Consider the following 18,444-nt stretch of genomic DNA (forward strand, 5'->3'; position numbering starts at 1 on the left):
TAAGCATAGCGGAGACGCAAGCCGCAACGCACCCGTCGCCATTCGATTCGAGCTATATTGTATGCGTACGTCTCTCAATGCACGGTCGCCTGCATACATGTTCGTTGTATTGTTCATATAGAGTGAACGGCGATGCGTCGGTTGCGTTTGCGGCTATGCTTGGCATATCTATGCTACCTAGCGTATTTAGGCAAGCATAGAAATATGCGCGAACCGGTCCCTGCTCCTGAGTGTTTGTCGCGTTTGTGATTAGTTGGACTCTCTTGACTTTGGTAACTTTTATCACAGATATCGCACATTTTTGGTTTATGTGGTGGTGGTGGCGGCGGCGGCGCTGTAGCGCTTGGACAAATGACATCCCTATTACATGAAAGAATTTCTTTCTTGCATCCAAATATGCGATTCGGTGTTCCTCGTCACGAATTTTGTCGGTAACATGGCGTGTATTATCACCTGTGGACTTGAATTCCTTTCCGCACACTACGCAATATTGTGAAACAATATTTTGGCCATTTGTATCCTGTAAATGAATTGGTAAAGTCCTTGGAACTGTTCCTTTGCTCAACCAGACAATATATTTAGCTGCCGTCATCTGGATATCGTCAGCAGATGATACAAAGTGAAAACAATAGAATTGATTGTTATAGGTATATAAGCTTGCTATATACTGGTATTACTATAACAATCACTTCTATTGTTTTCACTTCGCATCATCTGCTGACGGCATCCAGATGAGCTGAAATATCCAGATGACGGCAGCTAAATATATTGTCTGTGCTCAACACATCAATGTCTTCTTCTTTGTTGTACTTCTTTTCCATACTCTCCAAAAAAATGAATATTTGATAAGTATTACAGATTTATATTTCGCTGAGCAGATTCGTACTCGGACCGTGACAAAGTTGGATACTTCTTTAACACCTTTTCATAATCGTCATTACTCCGAACTAAATTTTTCGCAACCACAAACTCTTCGACCGCCACTCTCCGTTCTTTGAAAAATGCATCGGATTTTGTGCGATCCACACGATGTATGTAGTATGGGATTTTGGTATTTGTCCAAGAAACTTCACCCAAAACTGTTTTCTCAACATACATCATCGAGGAAATATTGTTGAGATTTCTTTCGTTCACTTGTGTTTCTTCGAAGCAAAAAGTCTTTTTCGTTATGACGACAGTTCCATTTTTCAGAGTCATAAATCGATTCATCAATTTACTGTTCTCATCGGGTGAAAAAACAAAATTATTAACCAATAGAATAGTCGCGTTTTGGATGATGTTTTCGTATTTTGGGTCGGTTTGTCATCCGAATAACACAACTCAAACAAATTCTTATACTTGTTCGATGAAAATCTGTTTTAATACATTGTCGCCCATTGGAAAATGTTCGATCAGTATATTTTCAATTGATCCATTTGTGACGTGCTCTTTTAGTAATGGTCCATCAATGATTGGTTCAAATATATTTGTATTTTTTGATTTCGATGTTTTCGTTTCACCTCCGATAAACAAATCGACAATGTTGAATCGACGTATGTCGTCTATGCGACAGAATTCTTCTAATGAACACGTTATTCCTTCACTCATTTTTTAAATTAAAATTTATTTTTGAAAATCAATTTTTCGACCGTCCAAAAAAAAATTTTTTTCAACAAATTTCAAAGATCGCCATCTAGGGGCTTAATTCAAAATTGCAACGACTGAATTCTATAATAATATCTAAATTAACTGAATTTTTCAGCAAACGAATGAATTCCAGTGAATTCTACTGCGTTTTCATTCAAATATGTGAGATAGTGGTGAATAGTTTCTGCTGGCAATTACTGCAATATTTATATTTTGTGTAACGAAATTGTAAATGTTTTTTATATTTTTTAATAAAAATTAATTTTATTTTCAATTTTGAGCGATTTCCTATCGAAAACAATCGGAAATATTGAAAAAATAATAAATTAAAAAATATTGCGGTTATCATAACCTCACTTCATTACTTTGACACATTTCATTCTATTCACACAAATTCACCGAACTCATCAATAACCGATAACTCATCAATAACGATTCAAAAGTGTGAATTTACGTGAATTCCTCTTGCCGTATTTTCATGTATTTTTATTGGATGAAATTTGCATTATCGTTGCATATTGGCATATCGTTGAAATATCGGCGGAATATCGGCATATCTGTAAAATACCGGTTATATTCGGGTATTTTTTTGATAAATAATTGTTCTGGAAGTGGACTTTGGTGGGTCATCAGGATCATCAGAACCGCTCCGTTCTGGAAGTGGGTTTTGGTGGATCCTCTGGATGGACCAGACCATGGTTTGACAATCCCTTGGCCCATCCTGAGGGTCCACTTCCAGAACTGGGAGCGGTTCTGATGATCCTGAGGATCCACCAAAGCCCACTTCCAGAACACACACACTTCGCATATCGGCCAATATCGGTAGATTTTTGGCACAAAATAGTGAAATCGGTAAAAATTTGCATTATTTGTAAACATTTGCATGATTTGTTATACTATTGTTTATTCGTCGAATTCTGGAAAGAAAATCTTACATGCAAGCCCCTAGATTAACCCCTTGTCGCCATCAATACAATGCGATCAAAAAGTGCTTATTGCATGTCCCTATTTCTAACTGTTTATTTTTTTTTTTGAAATACAAACAGAACGGAACATCACCATCAATACAATGCGAGAAACAAGTGTTTATTGAATGTGGTTCGGTGTGAAGTTGTCTAATTATCGATTGAACTCTAGTTGGCATAGTATTTGATTTTTTTAAAAAAAAGATTGAATTTGTGTACTTCATAATCCAATAAATTGGCATAGAAGATAGAATAGAAAGAGAAAAAAAAGATTTGGATCGATTGTAAGGAATTAATATTACAATCAATTAATTCAAATTACTATTTTATTCTTAATTTGATATAACAAATAATGATTTCATTTTGAATTTTTCAATTTGAAAAAAAAAGCCAAATGTAAAATTTTATTAAATTGCTTTTTCTTAAAGAAGCCATAAGAAAACCATAGATTTATTGCCTAAAACGATAAAAAATAAAATTCACGTATAGTTGGCGCTGCATTCTAGCAAACTTGTTTTCCGTTGCAACGGATCAAGTGGAAAGTATACGCTTATTACATAGAATGTAGCGCCAACTATGTGTGAATTTTATTTTTTTATCATTTTAGGCAGTAATCTTATCGCTTCTTTAAAATATAGACAATGACACGTATATGAGAGTGGAAAAAATCATACCCCAAATTTGTTTTTACTAATTATACACATCAATCAATTAGTTTAAAAAGTTTAGTTTCTTCGATACTAAGGAAATATTAGCGGTGTGGCTCTAGGTACAGGAGTTAAATAAATTTTTCATTTTTTGAATATCAATGCTTAAATAAATCTAATTTTGAATAAATAAATGACTTCTTTAGAATTCATTTTTGGCGACAATTAGAGCAATCTGAAATTGTATGGCAGTCGTGTCAGTCGGTCTTGGTTCTAATCGTCCTCGTGTTTCACCGATTCAAATATTCTAACATTGTTACTTTTGATATTTTGTTAAAAGGTTAAATATGCTCCGAAAGTGTCGATTTCGGTCATTGGAGAGAGTACACTGACTGGTTCCCGCATCCCCGAAGGTAGTGATGTGCGATTTTTGTGCCGTGCTGATGCCAATCCGCCAAACGTAACGTATCGATGGTACATTAATGAAGAACTTGTTGCCGGTGACTATACAACCGAAATGGTAAGTTTGTCTTTATATCTATAGTATATATACCGACATATAACAAGAAAATTGTGCTAGAGAAACGGCAACGATGATGATGATAACTTTGTCCCATGAAAACATGGCTTACGCTTATAAACGGTAAATGACTATGCAATTTAGAAAGTCAGCCGAAAATCAACGATCCAAATGTTTACTAAAACCCAAACACACATTCAGTCACAATGTATTCGAATGCATGGATGCGGTTTCGATGACACAAAGCGTCCCTCATGATGACGCATATTTCGCTTCGAAAAGTTTTCGTAAAGCATTTACCTGATGCAACCGCACATATCACGAAAATGAACAACGAAGCAGAATCGTATCGGCCAACAGTGGCAAATAGCAAACCAAATGGCCTGAATAATAAGAATATCTTGCAAATTTTTACCTCAAATAGGTGTAGAGAGATACAGATCGTGCCAAAGGTTCAATTTAAATGCACCGTCTCCCAGCACTTTACATTTGAAATGCAAATTAAAAATTTTATTTCTCTTTTCAACTCGTTTCATTCGTTGTCGTTGTCATTGCCATTGCTATGTATTATGCTCGAGCTCGAATCTCGGTTACTCGTTTACATATATCAGCAGCAGAACGACCGTACGAATGAATCACAATTTGGAATTTGAATTCGGTTTCGGAATTTTGTTGAGAGTGATTTGCGTTTGTGTGTGTGAGTGAATGTATGAGCCTTGGCCAAAGTGCATAATGTTCGGCATGAATGTTGAGTCAGCTTAAAATATAAATGTTTGATTAAAAGCCAAAAAGTTTTCATAAATGTTTGCAGACCGATGAGATAAGAGTGACTTTTGTAGCTTTGCTAATTTCACCTTTGATCGTTGGAAAATGGATTGGCTTTTTTATACGTAGCATACATGATGAAATATCATTTTCAGATACATCTATCCATCTATCTGTCTGTGTGGTTGATATGCCTGCACATAAAATACGATGTGTATGCACTGATGACTTCAAAAGACGTTAAATTTGCTTCAATGGCTTGCACACTGGCTACTTCTTGCACTTTATTTCTGAACGTTTTCCGTTTCAATTAGTCACATTTTCAAGCTCATTTAGAACATTCATTTCTTCGAAATTAGCTTAAATGAAATGACCAATTTTCGATGCTGTTTTTTTTTACTGTGGTCAGACGACTGCAATTCATTTGAGAGAAATGACACTCAAAATGCCAGATTTAGATTTAAAACTGAAATTGTTCATTTTGCAGGTAATTCCAAACATCACACGAAAATATCATGACGGAATGGTCAAGTGTGAAGTTCACAATGCGGTCGGAAAAAGTGAGGAGAGTGAAGCACTCGATATTAGCTGTAAGTATTTGCTTTTCAGCTGCAGCGTCAATCTTCATTTTCACTAAGCCCAAGTTGTTTTCGCAACACTGCCAAATTGAATTGGAATATATATTGTTTTTTTTTTTTTTGTATAAATAGATGGGCCAGTGTTCAAGTCTCGACCTAAATCGATTGAAGCCGATCATGGAGCAACGATTTCTTTGACGTGTGATGTAATTGGCAATCCATTGCCCGATATTCTATGGATTCATGAACCAAACGATAAAGTGAGTAGAGTCATTTATATAAATAATCTGTAATAATAAGAATAATGGTATGGTAATTTTATCACATATTTCGTTTTACTCTAATCACATAGGTCGTTGGTGCTTCGTCAAATTTAACAATAATCGTCTCAACCGAAACAGCTGGCAAATATTTTTGCAAAGCGAGTGTTGTTGGTTTTCCTGAAATATCGGCAACGGCATCGGTTTACTTGAAAGGTCCACCTACAATTACATCAGCCCGGCGACAGTATGGTATCACTGGCGTTAATACTCGGATCGAATGCACAGCATTTTCTGTGCCCAAGGTAAAGCTCTTCTCTATTTTTTTGCTATTCACTGTTCTCTTTTTTACGCTCCCATCAAATATGTTTGTCATTATGTGGTTTTTCTTTTTTCTGAAACCAAAAAAAAAAAAAAAAATAGGCAAGACACGTTTCATGGACATTCATGGGGCATGAAATCAGTACGAATAACAATCCCGATTATTCAATTATCGAAGAACCATTGCCAGAAGGCATCAAATCAATATTGATTATACGAGAAAGCCAATCAAAACATTTTGGCTCTTATAATTGTACCGTTGTTAATGAGCACGGCAACGACATTTTGGAAATTGAATTACTTCGACAAGGTAAATAAATAAACACCACATGAATCGAATACAAGATTTTTGTTACCAAATCACCAATTCATACTTAAAAATAATGCTTAAGATACGGAAATGTAACGTAAATGTTGTTTTTTTTCTTTTGCAGAAACAAGTCCAGTATTAAGTATCATCGTAGCTTCTGTATCCTTTGTTATAATCATCTTAATTCTCGTTGTATTTATACTATTTTGCCGGCGGACAAAAAAACGGCTGAAACCAGCTGATGTAATACCAACCGTAAGTATTTCAAAAAAATGATCTTTTATTATTATACTTCCCTTAAACAAAGACCTAAAAAGAAATGAGAAATTTTGAGAATGAAATGAACAATTTTCCCATTCACTTTAACAAAATCAAATCAAATATTTCTCTTGTGCAATGCGATGCGATAAACTCAATACTAGAACGATAAGAATATTAACAAAAAGGAATTTAAGGGTTGCGAACGGACATCGAATTTGATAAACGAGACAAAAATTGACATTCGAAATGACTACGCACACACAACGGTCGATGGTAATAATTTGATGACGCACATTCCGGACACAAGTACATACAACACAACTGGCAGTGTAATTGGGCCACTTGGAGGCGTTGCATCTCAATACAGGTGAATATTATGTTTCGATCTCATCATTTCTGTGCTGTATTCAGTTGTAGTAATATAACACTATAAATTTTGTGCAATTTAAATGAATTTTACACAATGTTCTCCATTTGTTCCATAAATACGTAGATATTCGGGCGACTTTACAGATACGGGTCAATCGAAAACTGGTCAAAATAACAATGGCTACGTCGCAAATGCAGCCGATTATAGTCCACCATCACAATCAACATTACTATTACGAAATGGTAGTAGTAATACGAGTAGTGATACCACATATTATCCAAATGGCCAGGTGCCGAGTGTGAATTCAACATTGACTCGGAATAGTCGATCGACAACGGTTGATTCACGGCAAGATATTGGATTGCCAAACGTGCATGGCAGTTTCAATTCACTACAAAATAGTATTTTAAGTGAGTATTTTGAATGCAATTTCAGATTTTCCGTCTCTGTGTTTTCAAAAACAATGAGCAATGGGCGAAATTTGATCGTACATTGTTCTCTCCCCCTCTCTATCCATCTGGATTTTATGCAAATGAACATTGACTTTCAATTCTAATGAGTTTTTTGCTCTTCTCTTTTCCACTGCTGTTGCCGCTGTTGCTGCTTAAACTCTTTTTCTTTTGGTTGGTGTGCTTTTTTGAATTGCAAATTGTGCAAAAAAGGTCAACAACCATTGCTACAGAATGGTTTAAATGTAGATTTACGATATCGTGCCACATATGCTAATCCATTTTTGCGAACGTCGAATGCATCGCTGCCGCCTTTACCACCGCCAAGTACAGCAAATCCATCAGCCACACCAGCACCCCCGCCATATAATGCAACACGTAATACAGCTACAACATCCGGCATTGTCAGTACAAGTACAACATCGATAAAAGCTCCACTACCAACGTCATCCAGTCCATCGGGTCAATTTATATTGCCAGCTAATGGACATTTGAAAAAAGGTGCACTTGCAACGCATGTTTAATTTAATTGAGAGACTCATTGCCGCACAATACATACATGGATTCAAATGCGTCGCTCGTTCTCGCACTCATCCATACACATAATCAAGTCTTATCACTACATACATACACACCTACAATGATCTACATATTCTCTGGCAAATGGCAAACCACTCAATGTGACGTGCCGATGGAAAATAGCCAGCTGTTCATCTTCTGAATACATGTTCATGCGATGCGAGGCCCATTGTGCAGCGCCTTTCCTTCCTTTATTGCCATATCAATTTACAATCAATGCCAGAACAAATATCGTCTGAAAGGCGAGCAAGCCCTTTCCAACTCCTCGATATTCTTCAATGATAGTGATTTGAATTGAAAGCAAAATGTGTATGGTTGCGTGAATTTACCACCGTCACTCGGTCGCTTACACCAGTAGTTTCATGCAAGCGATCGAACACAAAGAGAGCGTGCGACTGTACAAAATAAACTGTATTAAGCTGTAAAACCAAATCAAAATAATGAGTAAAAAAAACTCCAAGAAGTGCAACAACAACAACAAAAATGATGTGAAACACTATCATTGCATCGCAGAGAATTATTTGGATAATAATCATGTATTATTACGTGTCATTGTTCTGCCGTATTATACTCCCGGAATCACTCATCTCGCTCAGTGCAACATGTGATTCACCATTATAAATCGAACCATTTTTTGGAGTAAAATCAAATCTCTCTGAGTACATCTGACTGATAAATTTTAATGTAATAGTATATATTATACCTATTCAATCGTTTTAAAAATTGAAATGGAATAAACATGAACATTCGAATGAAGAAAATCGTCGAATATACATATAAGAAAATTGAGAAACAGAAAATTCTAGTGAGTGTGTAGTGCGGAAGCAAAACGACTATGAATCGATCTATGTAAATATGTCAAATTGAAAATCGGGCAAAGGTAAATAATTTTTTTGAAAAAATGCCGAAATGGATTCAAAAGATCCAGTAACGCATTTTGTTAGTTGAAATATGTAGGAATTAATTGCAAATTACCGAGATTCGATAGGACGTAACATATATAAGCGATTGAGTAAGTCTGTTTATTGACGTTTATTTTACGTTTCTAACGTTTGTTTTATTCTGTTGAATGATGAAAATGGGGCCTTAAACGTTTAATCGAAATGAGAAAAGATAAAAACCGAAAATGATGATGGTAAAGAAGAAAATACCTAACATTTAAATTATTGTATACCTTTTTAAAGGGGAGCCGTTTGCCAATTGATTATACATATAGTATATATATATGCTTGAAAAGTAAATTGTGTAAATATTTTAATGGAATTAAAACCGAGTAGATTTTAATGATAACGACAGCAGCAAATTTATGAAAGAAATTATTTAAAAAAATGCTTTTACTGGACAGTAATACCCAATTAAAATCAATGGCATCATTTGAATGAAGGGAAAACCAATTTATATATGAAAAATACACACAATTACGATCTACCACTAGTTTAGTTTTTAATGAAAAGAAAAAAAAATCAGAGTTAATGATGCTGCTGCAACAAAAATATATTACCAAAGACATTTTATGAAACATGATTTTAAGTTTATTGAAGAAAACAAAGAAAAAACACATATGAAAAGTTCTACATGGTTCTATTAAGATAGAGGTTGAAGTATTTATTGCATGGTTTATAATAATAAGGGTCAATCGTTTAAATAACGCAATCGAATTCAAACACACACGCAGTTAAGTTAAAATAATTAAATGATGAATGGCTATAAATTTACCTGAATGGTGAACGAAAATCGAAACCCCATAAGCAAACAAATTTAAAATGTGAATGAACAGTTGGCACTTTGATTAAAATTCCCCTTTTGCAATAAATTCTGGTGGAATATATGCCATTTTTGCTCCATAACGCCCCTGATGTAAAATTGTACATCGAAATTCCATCCCAAAATGTTTTAACAAATTTTACTTGCAAACATATGAACTTTATTCATTCCATTTAAAACTGAGCATACCATAGCATCTCCGAACGAAGTTAAGACAGCATTTTTAATTTTGTGGGCATTTTTCGTGCCAAATCACATTCTTGATATCCATTATTGCTATTTATTTAAAAAAAAAAAAAGAATAAAAAGATGAGAAATTTAATGTAGTTGATCCGTAATACAAATTCCATAAATGTTATTGTCAAACATTATTCATTCCTAATTCCTTTTTCGCTTAAGTTTTTCTTTTTTTTATAAACTTCAAATAGGATTTGACAATTTACAAATGTAAATAAGATTTGCTTCCAAGGGGCAAACGGACAAACCAAATTGTTAAAAGTACTCAGTATAGTCAGTATTTCAAATGGTGAACCAACTACACTGACAACCTTGTTACTTTTAGTCTTTTTAGGTGTCAGTTTGCCAATTTTACTTCAGTTTCCAGAAAAATCAATTCTCATTTATTTAATTAATTTATTGTTTTATTCTCGTTTTATATTTTAACTCCAAAAAGTTGACAAAAGAAAATAAACAATGTAAGAATGCTACAGTTGGAGAAAATTTTTGATCAGCTGACGAAAGTTTGAATCATTGAGCTTTTCATTGTTACAAAAAAAAATGTACTTCACAATCTACCAAAAAATTGAAGAAGAAAAATAAATGACATTTTCAAGTAAGCAATTGTTTAAAACAAAAATGAAAACGAACTCTAAGTTTGAGTCCTTAACTGATAAGATTGTTTTTAAAAAAATTAAAAAAGAAAGAAAATGTTATTAAATTGTATGCTGTATGTACTAGTAGTTAGTTTTATGAAATGAATACATATTAAAATATCGTGAAATTGTAGATGAATTTCAAGCATTAAATATCGATCTAGTGAAGAAAAAAAAGAATTAGACAAAAAAATGTTTAATCCACAAAATTGAACGCATGGAAAGAGTTAAACGATGGGAACCGTTTTTTTCTTGTTTCTGAAAATAAAATTCTGTACATATCGTAATTTCTAAAAGAAAAATCAGTAAAACATTTATTCAAAGTCAATTTCGTAAATTCAATTGGATTTAGTGAGATAAGTAGCTAATGTGTGCACTGTAAAAAAGTACGCAATTATTATATATTTTAAATGATATGAAAAAAAAAGAAAAATCATGCCTAAAAATGAACATACATTTCAAACAACATAATATTTAATATTAAATGTAATAAATGTTGATAATCATCGAAACGGATTTTTTTCGTAAATTTGATTTTTTTTCCTTCCAATTTTTTCGGATTTATTAACTTTCAATTTTTTTGTCAATTTAAATGTAGACCAAGTACGACTTTTGCGATAAAGGCAAACAAGAAATTTTGATTTATTCAATAGTCCAAGGCACATTTTGGCAGTTAAAATGATCAATGAATCACATTTGCTGATGCCAGAGAACAATGAAATGTTGGACATTTCGAATACTCAACGACCCGAAAATGAAATTATATTACAATTATATCTGGCTTTGACAACACTTGCAGTTATTTTTTTGAGTCCATATGTTTGGGTATTTCGAATACTTCAATTTTTTTTTGTATTTCACTTTGAACGTGCTATGTGTTTGCTTTTTGTTTAAGTGTATATTCAAACAGAAAAAAAAAACAATAACTACCGAATTCAACCAACATATTTAATACTAAAATATTAATTTATTTAAACAAAAGGAAACTGTGTCAATGATAAATATCGCCAATGTGTATCTTTCTCTGATTTCATCATATTGTGTAGAGAGAGATAGAGATTGGGGAAGTATTGAAAAAGTGGAAAGAAGTTATGATGACGTGATATTTGCTATATATATCATTGAACGCAATGAGAATGAAAACATCTTCCATATAAATAAAATTTCAAAGAAATAGGCCAATAAAAGTATCGGAAAAAGTTTCAATTAATAAAATAAATGATTAATGCTTTACGCTTTGAATCGTTGTCGATATCCAAAAGAAAGCAAAGATCCGTTGAAAACTCGATTTTGATTATATTAATTCAAAAATTGTATATGTAACATGGAAAATCGATCAATTATTTTTTTGGTTTTTAAACTACTGAACAAATTCTTTTTGTCTCTCTTTTTTTGTAAAAAAAAAAAAATAATCAGAAAGTTTTTTTTTGAAAAAAGGTAAAATAAAATCATATTGAAAAATAAGATGTTCGTTTTTTTTGCCATTTCGAACCGATTACTCTTTTCCATTTCAGATATAGATATTTTTTGCAACGTCAATGTTTGTTCGATAAATTCGTTGAATGGGCGCAATACACTGTGTATCCAGGGCCCAAATAACACCAGATAAAATGGCAAAAGTAGAATAATCCTTTTATAAGTAGTACTCTTATCCTATTATAATTGTTTGCATTTGATGGTTGTTGTTTCAAGCTATAATACTGTTACCGAGTCAGTGTAGTACGGCACAGTATCATAATGGCAGCTTATCTAGTGCCATTCGGACGTGGAAAGAGTTTTAAAACACTTCATCAAACTCCCAACATTCTAATCGTAAGTATGGACATTTTTCTTTATAATCGCCTACTCATACCACACGACCGCCACTACCACCTCCTTTTAATTCACATGGCACGTTTGTTGAACCGTAATGATAGTATTTAATTAATTGATTGTTTTTTGATTGAATACTTTTTATTGTGTTTCTCGGTTTTTGTGCGATACATATCTTTGGATTGAATCAACCATATAATATTGCAATTATTATTATATCTTCAAATATGGAAAATGGTGTGTGTGTGTTTGTCTCACAAAGGGATTGCTTTTGTGTGTGAACATTTTCGAAAAACAACAAACGTGTTTAATTTACTTGTGCTTTTGTGAGTTGAAAATATATTGTGTGAGGGAGAGAAGGAGAGAACACTTCTAACGGAAAATAAGTAGGCATTTGTGATCTTGATTGCCACTTTGCGTGTCAATGCGTAACAATGAAAAAAAAAGTGAAAATGAAAATGCCAATCCAAAATGCAATATGTTCGCTCATTTGTTGTAGGTGTAATATTAGGGTAAATGTGTGTTTCACATCTGATTTCCCATTCATATCGGCTGATGATTTGTTTGGCAGAACCGAAACACACACACACACACACGCATATCATAATAATAGTCATCATAAATACAGACTATAGTGATTAGCTAATGAAAAGACACTCAATTTGAAGAGAGTGGAATGAGAGGAGAAATTTCCTGTTGGTTCATGTATTGTCCGATAAAACCAATGACCATTCGTCAATATATTCCAATTAAGTGAATGATTCGAAACTAATTTCGGCAATTGACAATACAATAGGCTTATACACGTTGGAAGTGAATATGTCGACGTTCTGCTGGGGGGAAATGTTGACTTCATAAAAGAATTAATGACTAAGCGATTCGAAATCTGGTCTTTTCTGACCGGAAAATCCCTGAAATGCTCAATACTTAATCAAAATTCAGTAAAATAAACGATATCCACATCAATAATAATTATTCATTGCTGCAAATAACTTATTTCTAGCTTCATTTTAATAAATTCTATTTGACCTTTGCGCTGTCTGTTTGTATATTTGGTTTTTGCTCACATAAATTTGTATTCGTCTTTTTGCAGAATATTCTGTATGTTATTGTTTTCTTCTTAGGCCGTCATTTTATAAAGTTCATTTTTACATTCATTTAAACCCCTTTCATTTTTATTGATAAAACACACGTTATGCAACAAGTAGATATAAAATGTGATGGAATTTCCCGTACAAAACTGTTTCCTACCTGTTATACTATACTACAACTTATATTGTGCATGTTAAAATCACAAAGATGGCCCAAACTTTTAACATGAATCGTACAGACATAACACAGAATGTATTATTCCTACATTCCAAAAAAACATTAACCTATTTTCCAACCTCTATTTAGATTTAAGGAAAGAATCACCGTCGCATTTTCGCTATAATCACAAACATTGTTTGTTCGATAAATAATTTCGCGCATGAATTCGTATCCCTGTCACATTCTTGTGTATCTAATAAATAAACATGAAACATGTAGCTGTTTTTCATACTTTGCATAAAAAATAATACATTCGCATGAACATTTTCATTTCTGTGTCATCTGCTTTTCGTTTCAAACGTGTTTCGGTGCTTAAAAAAAAGAACTAAAATCTTTGTGATAAGTTCAAAAGTGAATATTTCTTAGAGAAAATGAAATGGAATTCGTCATCATTTTTGGAAAATCGAACTTTCGACCAGCGCTTAGTCAAAGAGAACCTTGTCGACAAATGGAACATTTACGGTGACATCTACAAAACACGTACTGACTATCGACAATTTTTGGAATCTTATGTAATTCTTCACAATTTGCTTTATATTTAAATAAATTGAAAAGTTTTGTGTTATTTGAATATTTTATTGAACACATCTATCATAAAATCTATAGTGAAGTTTCACATTCTCAACTCAGAGCGAATGGAAAAAGTTTTAAATATTAATTGCAACAATAAAATTTATAATGTTAAATGTTCAGGCCAAACAGTCTGCTCGATCCAGGATAAATAAGGATAAATGCGAATAAATACCAATGGCATTTTCAATAACCCAAATGTTGGTTTAAACGTTGACAATCCATGTACGGTGTACATGCAATGTTCATTATTCTGAATTTCCTGCAATGGAGCACCATCCAGCACCTATTGAAAAAAATAATTGAAAATTCAATTTATATTTAATCTCATCATTATCATAATTTCATTTATACCTCAAGTGGTCGCGGAATTTTAAAGAATTTTTGCTCGTCTTCCATAATAATTGACGCACACATTTGCGTATCGGAAATACTTTGTGACATTCCCTTGATGGCGTGCGGCGCAAATAATTTCTGGCATTCTTCAAAATCAATTGGTTTCATATTGTATTTGCGCAGCGTCATATCTTGTTTGTTTCGCATCGATTTTGGTACACTGTACAGTTTAAACGGCCAACCAGTCATCGATACAGTTTCCCCAGCAACATCAAACATTTGGGGCAAACAAGCTGGACGAATGTTCAATGTAAACTCCAACGACTGATCCAAGTGAATCAATGCCAAATTATTATACAACGATTTTTTCATGTACTTTGGATGCACAATCACTTCGGATACTTTTACATTTAGTGGTTTGTGCGCCTCTTTATTCGATCCATAGTTAAAATCACCCAAACGAACATGCGTCAACTCATGTCTGAAAATTCGAAAAAAAGAAGCGAATTTTTCATATTCAGACTACAGCGAAGAAAATCAACGTTTATCAATGAATAATTGAACATTTGGCTTACACGTGAAAGGAAAAACCACATTCAGCAAGGCCAAGTACGTAATCATGTGAAATCAAAACACCAGTACAAAACCATTCAATGCGCCAATGATGAGTGGTATTTTTCTCAACACCCAACAGTGCCTGAAAATTAACGAATTTTTCATTCAAAATGGAATCAAATTTTTGGCACTTTTTTTCCACAAAATATTTACGGTATGGGGAAATTCGCGTTCGCCAGCTGGAATATAACCCAACAATGGTGAATATTTATGATGGCATTGGCGAGAATGTGGCGACCGACCATAGTCCATACACACTGTGAAAAGGGTTAAAATGTTACCGATTTTCTTTCAAATTTGAATGGTGAAAACAACAATTTTTCTTACTTTTTGCACTGACTCTTGTCGATGAAACACTCCTTCCAACAAATAAAACACACAATATAAAGTAACCGAGTACTTTCATTTTTCACACGATTTATGGTAATGTTTTTCTTCTCTTGAATTGACGATGAAAATGGACTGGTTTAGTTCAAAATAAATTCTCGACTGACTATTTTAATGGCGATTGTTCCAATTTTAGTACATACAGTACGATTAATTGTTTAAAATGCAATGCATTTTTAAATGATATCGAGCGAATTTTTTTTTGTTTCATTTCACAATTGCAAGTTTCATGGGAAAATAATAATGTATTTCATCTGTTATTGATTTGTTTATTTTTTTTAATAACTTTTTCTATTCAATCTTTTTGTTGTACGCGTGTGTAAGATATAAGTAGAAACTCTTGATTTGTGTTTGATGGAAATAAGGTCAAAAAAAATCGTTTGATTTATTTTAACATTTTTGCAGCCATGGATAAAGCAATATGCGGCAACAGCATCAGAAACAAATGTAGATCCAATAAATGCTATACGATCGGGAATGCTCTATCAGGTTTGAAACTGTTCATCTTTCTGAATCGATTTACTAATGGCATTATTGTTCAGGTGCCGCATCATCATCCATGGCCAGAGTCAAATGCTTTGGGCGAAGCACCGACAACGAGTCAAGTGTTGGACACGAATTTTGCACCAACCGGTTAAATGATTGAGCTTTTCTATGCATGTTATGGTGTATATTCTAATTGATGTTTAACATTTTTAGATCTCTCGCGGGAGCCATTACAATTTCCGAATCTCGTAAATGGTTTCGAACGAAATCCAGAGCATGCGGCTCGCTCGGCCCTGTACACACGATACACACCGGCCGAATGGCATAAATCTTGTATGAAACTGTACACGGATTCCGATGTTAATCGACAACAATCTGAAAGACTTCGTAACGATGCGGTTCGTTTAATACGACAAACAGCAGAAAAGACTGTACAAGGTCAACGCGAAGCGGGACGACGGTTGGGCGAACGATTAACTGATCTCACATTTTGGCGCAATGAACTAAGCATTGAATTGGAAAAAGTCATAGCCGAGTATTCACTGTTGGCCGATATGAAACGGCGAACGGTCAAAGCACTAGAAGATCTAGATCCTCCACTGAAAGTGGCTGAAGAGTGCTTATATTTTCGAGAGAATCGACAGGGAGTCGAAAAAGTACATGATATTGTCGAAAAAACGCTACTGAACGAAGTACAAAATTTGAGAGCATCTCAGGAAAAATTAAAACTATGTTTGGAACAGGTAAGAAGAGATGAAAAATTTGTTGCCTCCTTCTTATGAGTACATTCATTTTATAGATTAATAAATTACTATCGGAATTGCGTAGTACACAACATTCGCTGGAAGAGGATATCATTTATAAAGAGAATACACTCGGTATCGATACCATATGCCATAAATTGAACAATTATAGTCGTGGTATTAATTATTATAGTGGCATTGAAAAGTACGATCCGACTGTAAGCACTATTGAAATGTGGACACAAGCCAGTAGTGTTCGAATTAATAAGTAAACTCTTTTCACGCTTCATTTGAATAATTTGAAAGAATTTAAACGTCTTTTTGCTTATTTACCAGATCGCAATCGGTTCGTGCCTCGTCGGCACAGCTAAGAAGTTCAGCTGAAGCATTGATCAATAGTATCAATAGCGCTGTTTGGAGTGCCTGGAACGACAGCAATAATGCATTGAATAAACGCGCTTCGGACATGTGTGAGGCAAAGAATGCAATTCAACTCCATTTGCATAAAACGCAACAGGAAATATTTGATATTGAGCGTAACATCGATTTAATACGAAAATCGATTCAGGATAAATCAAATCCATTGCGTGTTGCACAAACACGACTAGAGGCTCGCGGTCATCGAGCGGGAATTGAACAATGCAAGTAAGTACTTTGTTTCCTTATTTGATATTACTACGGTTGATTCGTTGGCTAAAGACTATTCAATACATAACTGATAAATATGTGTTACAGAGATTTCGCCCACGTTTCATTGGTTCATGAAATTGGAGAAATTCAGGATTCCGTCACGGTGCTGCATCGAAAATTACAAGAGGCTGAGTCACAACATCAACAACTTCTCAAAATAAAATCAAATCTTGAGGCCGATTTGAAGAGGAAAGTTAATGCGTTGTTCATCGATCGCGAAAAATGTTGTGGAATTAGACGATGTTTTCCGGTTGAAAGTTTGATGAAATACTAGAGAAAAAAATGATTTAGATTTAAAACGGATTGAGGTTTATTTATTTATTCATTTACAACTGCAACAATATGAAATAAAAATACGTTGAGCACAATTTCGAGTTTATATTATTTGCTGAAATTTAAAATTACGTGAAAAGAATGGAAGTTTATTATTTAGGAATTGTTATAATCCGCCCGCCCAGTCAACAAATAAGTATGAATTGCATATTTTGTAACGAATTCCAATCACCCAAAAATTGACGAGAATCGTGTATTGCCATATCATCATATAGGAACTGAGTGTTGATTCCTTAAAAAGTAGAGCAAAAGCATGCCTTGCAAGCACAACCCCAAATAAGCTTCATACCTTATTACCAATAGATGTCGTTAGAATGAGATAAACATATACAGTTTTGAAGTGGTACTTTCGTTTTTATTGAGCATGAAATATTTTTATGAAGTACAATCATTTGAAAAAAAAAATGATTGTTCTTTTACTATACCACTACCATACTCGATGTTTCTCAGTACAATTATTTCATTAACTGAATTTTTTCGAAAATTTATTATAATTTTCTTTTATTTTCGATTTATCAGTGTTGCCAAATTCTAGCTACAAATTCAATAAAAAAATGGTTCAATACGCATGTGCAAATTCAGTTCTGAACCTGAAATCCCATGTAAAATATAAACAAAGAGATAAGATTTAATGTAAACAAAAATATATCGAACAGTTTGGAACTCATCACAACGAAAAGAGTTATTTATATTTTCAAAATTAATAGTATTGAGCTACTTCAAGATTTGCAATCTATGCTTTTTTGAATTATATTCAAGTTTCTGTTTTGCACTCAGAAGACAAAGCAATCTGTTCGATTCTGTTACAATAAACAGTTCATTGAAACAAAACCCTATGAAGAGCTATGTTTTGCGGATACTTTAGGAATTCTCA

The 18,444-nt window shown here is 33.6% G+C and overlaps 3 protein-coding genes across 7 annotated transcripts in view; 2 read left to right on the forward strand and 1 right to left on the reverse strand.

Annotated features, from left to right (window-relative positions):
- The window catches only part of LOC116343838 (irregular chiasm C-roughest protein-like), a 117,857-nt gene extending 106,248 nt beyond the window's left edge, over positions 1-11,609 (forward strand). For 2 of the 4 annotated variants that reach the window (XM_031772096.1, XM_031772097.1), the window contains 9 exons: positions 3,579-3,758; positions 5,011-5,113; positions 5,234-5,361; positions 5,454-5,666; positions 5,785-5,992; positions 6,117-6,247; positions 6,415-6,620; positions 6,747-7,033; positions 7,286-11,609. In XM_031772096.1, the coding sequence (XP_031627956.1) occupies positions 3,579-3,758; positions 5,011-5,113; positions 5,234-5,361; positions 5,454-5,666; positions 5,785-5,992; positions 6,117-6,247; positions 6,415-6,620; positions 6,747-7,033; positions 7,286-7,596 (1,767 nt within the window). In that variant the 3' untranslated portion in view covers positions 7,597-11,609. The remainder of the gene's footprint in view (positions 1-3,578; positions 3,759-5,010; positions 5,114-5,233; positions 5,362-5,453; positions 5,667-5,784; positions 5,993-6,116; positions 6,248-6,414; positions 6,621-6,746; positions 7,034-7,285) is intronic. The other 2 variants (XM_031772099.1, XM_031772100.1) reach the window with 2 other exon arrangements.
- Positions 11,610-12,004: 395 nt separating this feature from the next.
- Positions 12,005-17,561, forward strand: LOC116344063 (tektin-3-like). Of its 2 annotated transcripts, none has more exons than XM_031772441.1 (7): positions 12,005-12,099; positions 15,724-15,807; positions 15,861-15,951; positions 16,018-16,547; positions 16,604-16,815; positions 16,884-17,192; positions 17,283-17,561. In XM_031772441.1, exons 1-7 carry the CDS (start codon positions 12,025-12,027, stop codon positions 17,509-17,511), a joined length of 1,530 nt encoding a protein of 509 aa, XP_031628301.1. In that variant the 5' UTR covers positions 12,005-12,024; the 3' UTR covers positions 17,512-17,561. The 2 variants fall into 2 exon arrangements, with proteins under 2 accessions (XP_031628301.1, XP_031628300.1); XM_031772440.1 differs by lacking the exon at positions 12,005-12,099 and adding an exon at positions 13,700-13,922.
- LOC116344064 (serine protease snake-like) lies at positions 14,051-15,393 on the reverse strand. Its single transcript, XM_031772443.1, has 5 exons — positions 15,259-15,393; positions 15,085-15,188; positions 14,892-15,013; positions 14,335-14,797; positions 14,051-14,266 (listed from the first exon to the last, which is right to left on the reverse strand). Exons 1-5 carry the CDS (start codon positions 15,335-15,337, stop codon positions 14,084-14,086), a joined length of 951 nt encoding a protein of 316 aa, XP_031628303.1. The 5' UTR covers positions 15,338-15,393; the 3' UTR covers positions 14,051-14,083.
- Positions 17,562-18,444: the final 883 nt, after the last annotated feature.

The sequence above is a fragment of the Contarinia nasturtii genome, unplaced genomic scaffold (assembly GCF_009176525.2).
Source record: "Contarinia nasturtii isolate CC-2019 unplaced genomic scaffold, AAFC_CNas_1.1 Cnas_scaffold_1037, whole genome shotgun sequence".
Classification (NCBI taxonomy): Eukaryota; Metazoa; Arthropoda; class Insecta; order Diptera; family Cecidomyiidae; genus Contarinia; species Contarinia nasturtii.

Coding starts and splice junctions, on each gene's coding strand:
- LOC116344063 (XM_031772440.1), top strand. CDS start 13,782: ATGAAATGGAATTCGTCATCATTTTTGGAAAATCGAACTTTCGACCAG. Junction 13,923..15,723: donor GACAATTTTTGGAATCTTAT/GTAATTCTTCAC, acceptor ACATTTTTGCAG/CCATGGATAAAGCAATATGC. Junction 17,193..17,282: donor GCGGGAATTGAACAATGCAA/GTAAGTACTTTG, acceptor TATGTGTTACAG/AGATTTCGCCCACGTTTCAT.
- LOC116344064 (XM_031772443.1), bottom strand. CDS start 15,337: ATGAAAGTACTCGGTTACTTTATATTGTGTGTTTTATTTGTTGGAAGG. Junction 15,189..15,258: donor GACAAGAGTCAGTGCAAAAA/GTAAGAAAAATT, acceptor CCCTTTTCACAG/TGTGTATGGACTATGGTCGG. Junction 15,014..15,084: donor AACGCGAATTTCCCCATACC/GTAAATATTTTG, acceptor GTTAATTTTCAG/GCACTGTTGGGTGTTGAGAA.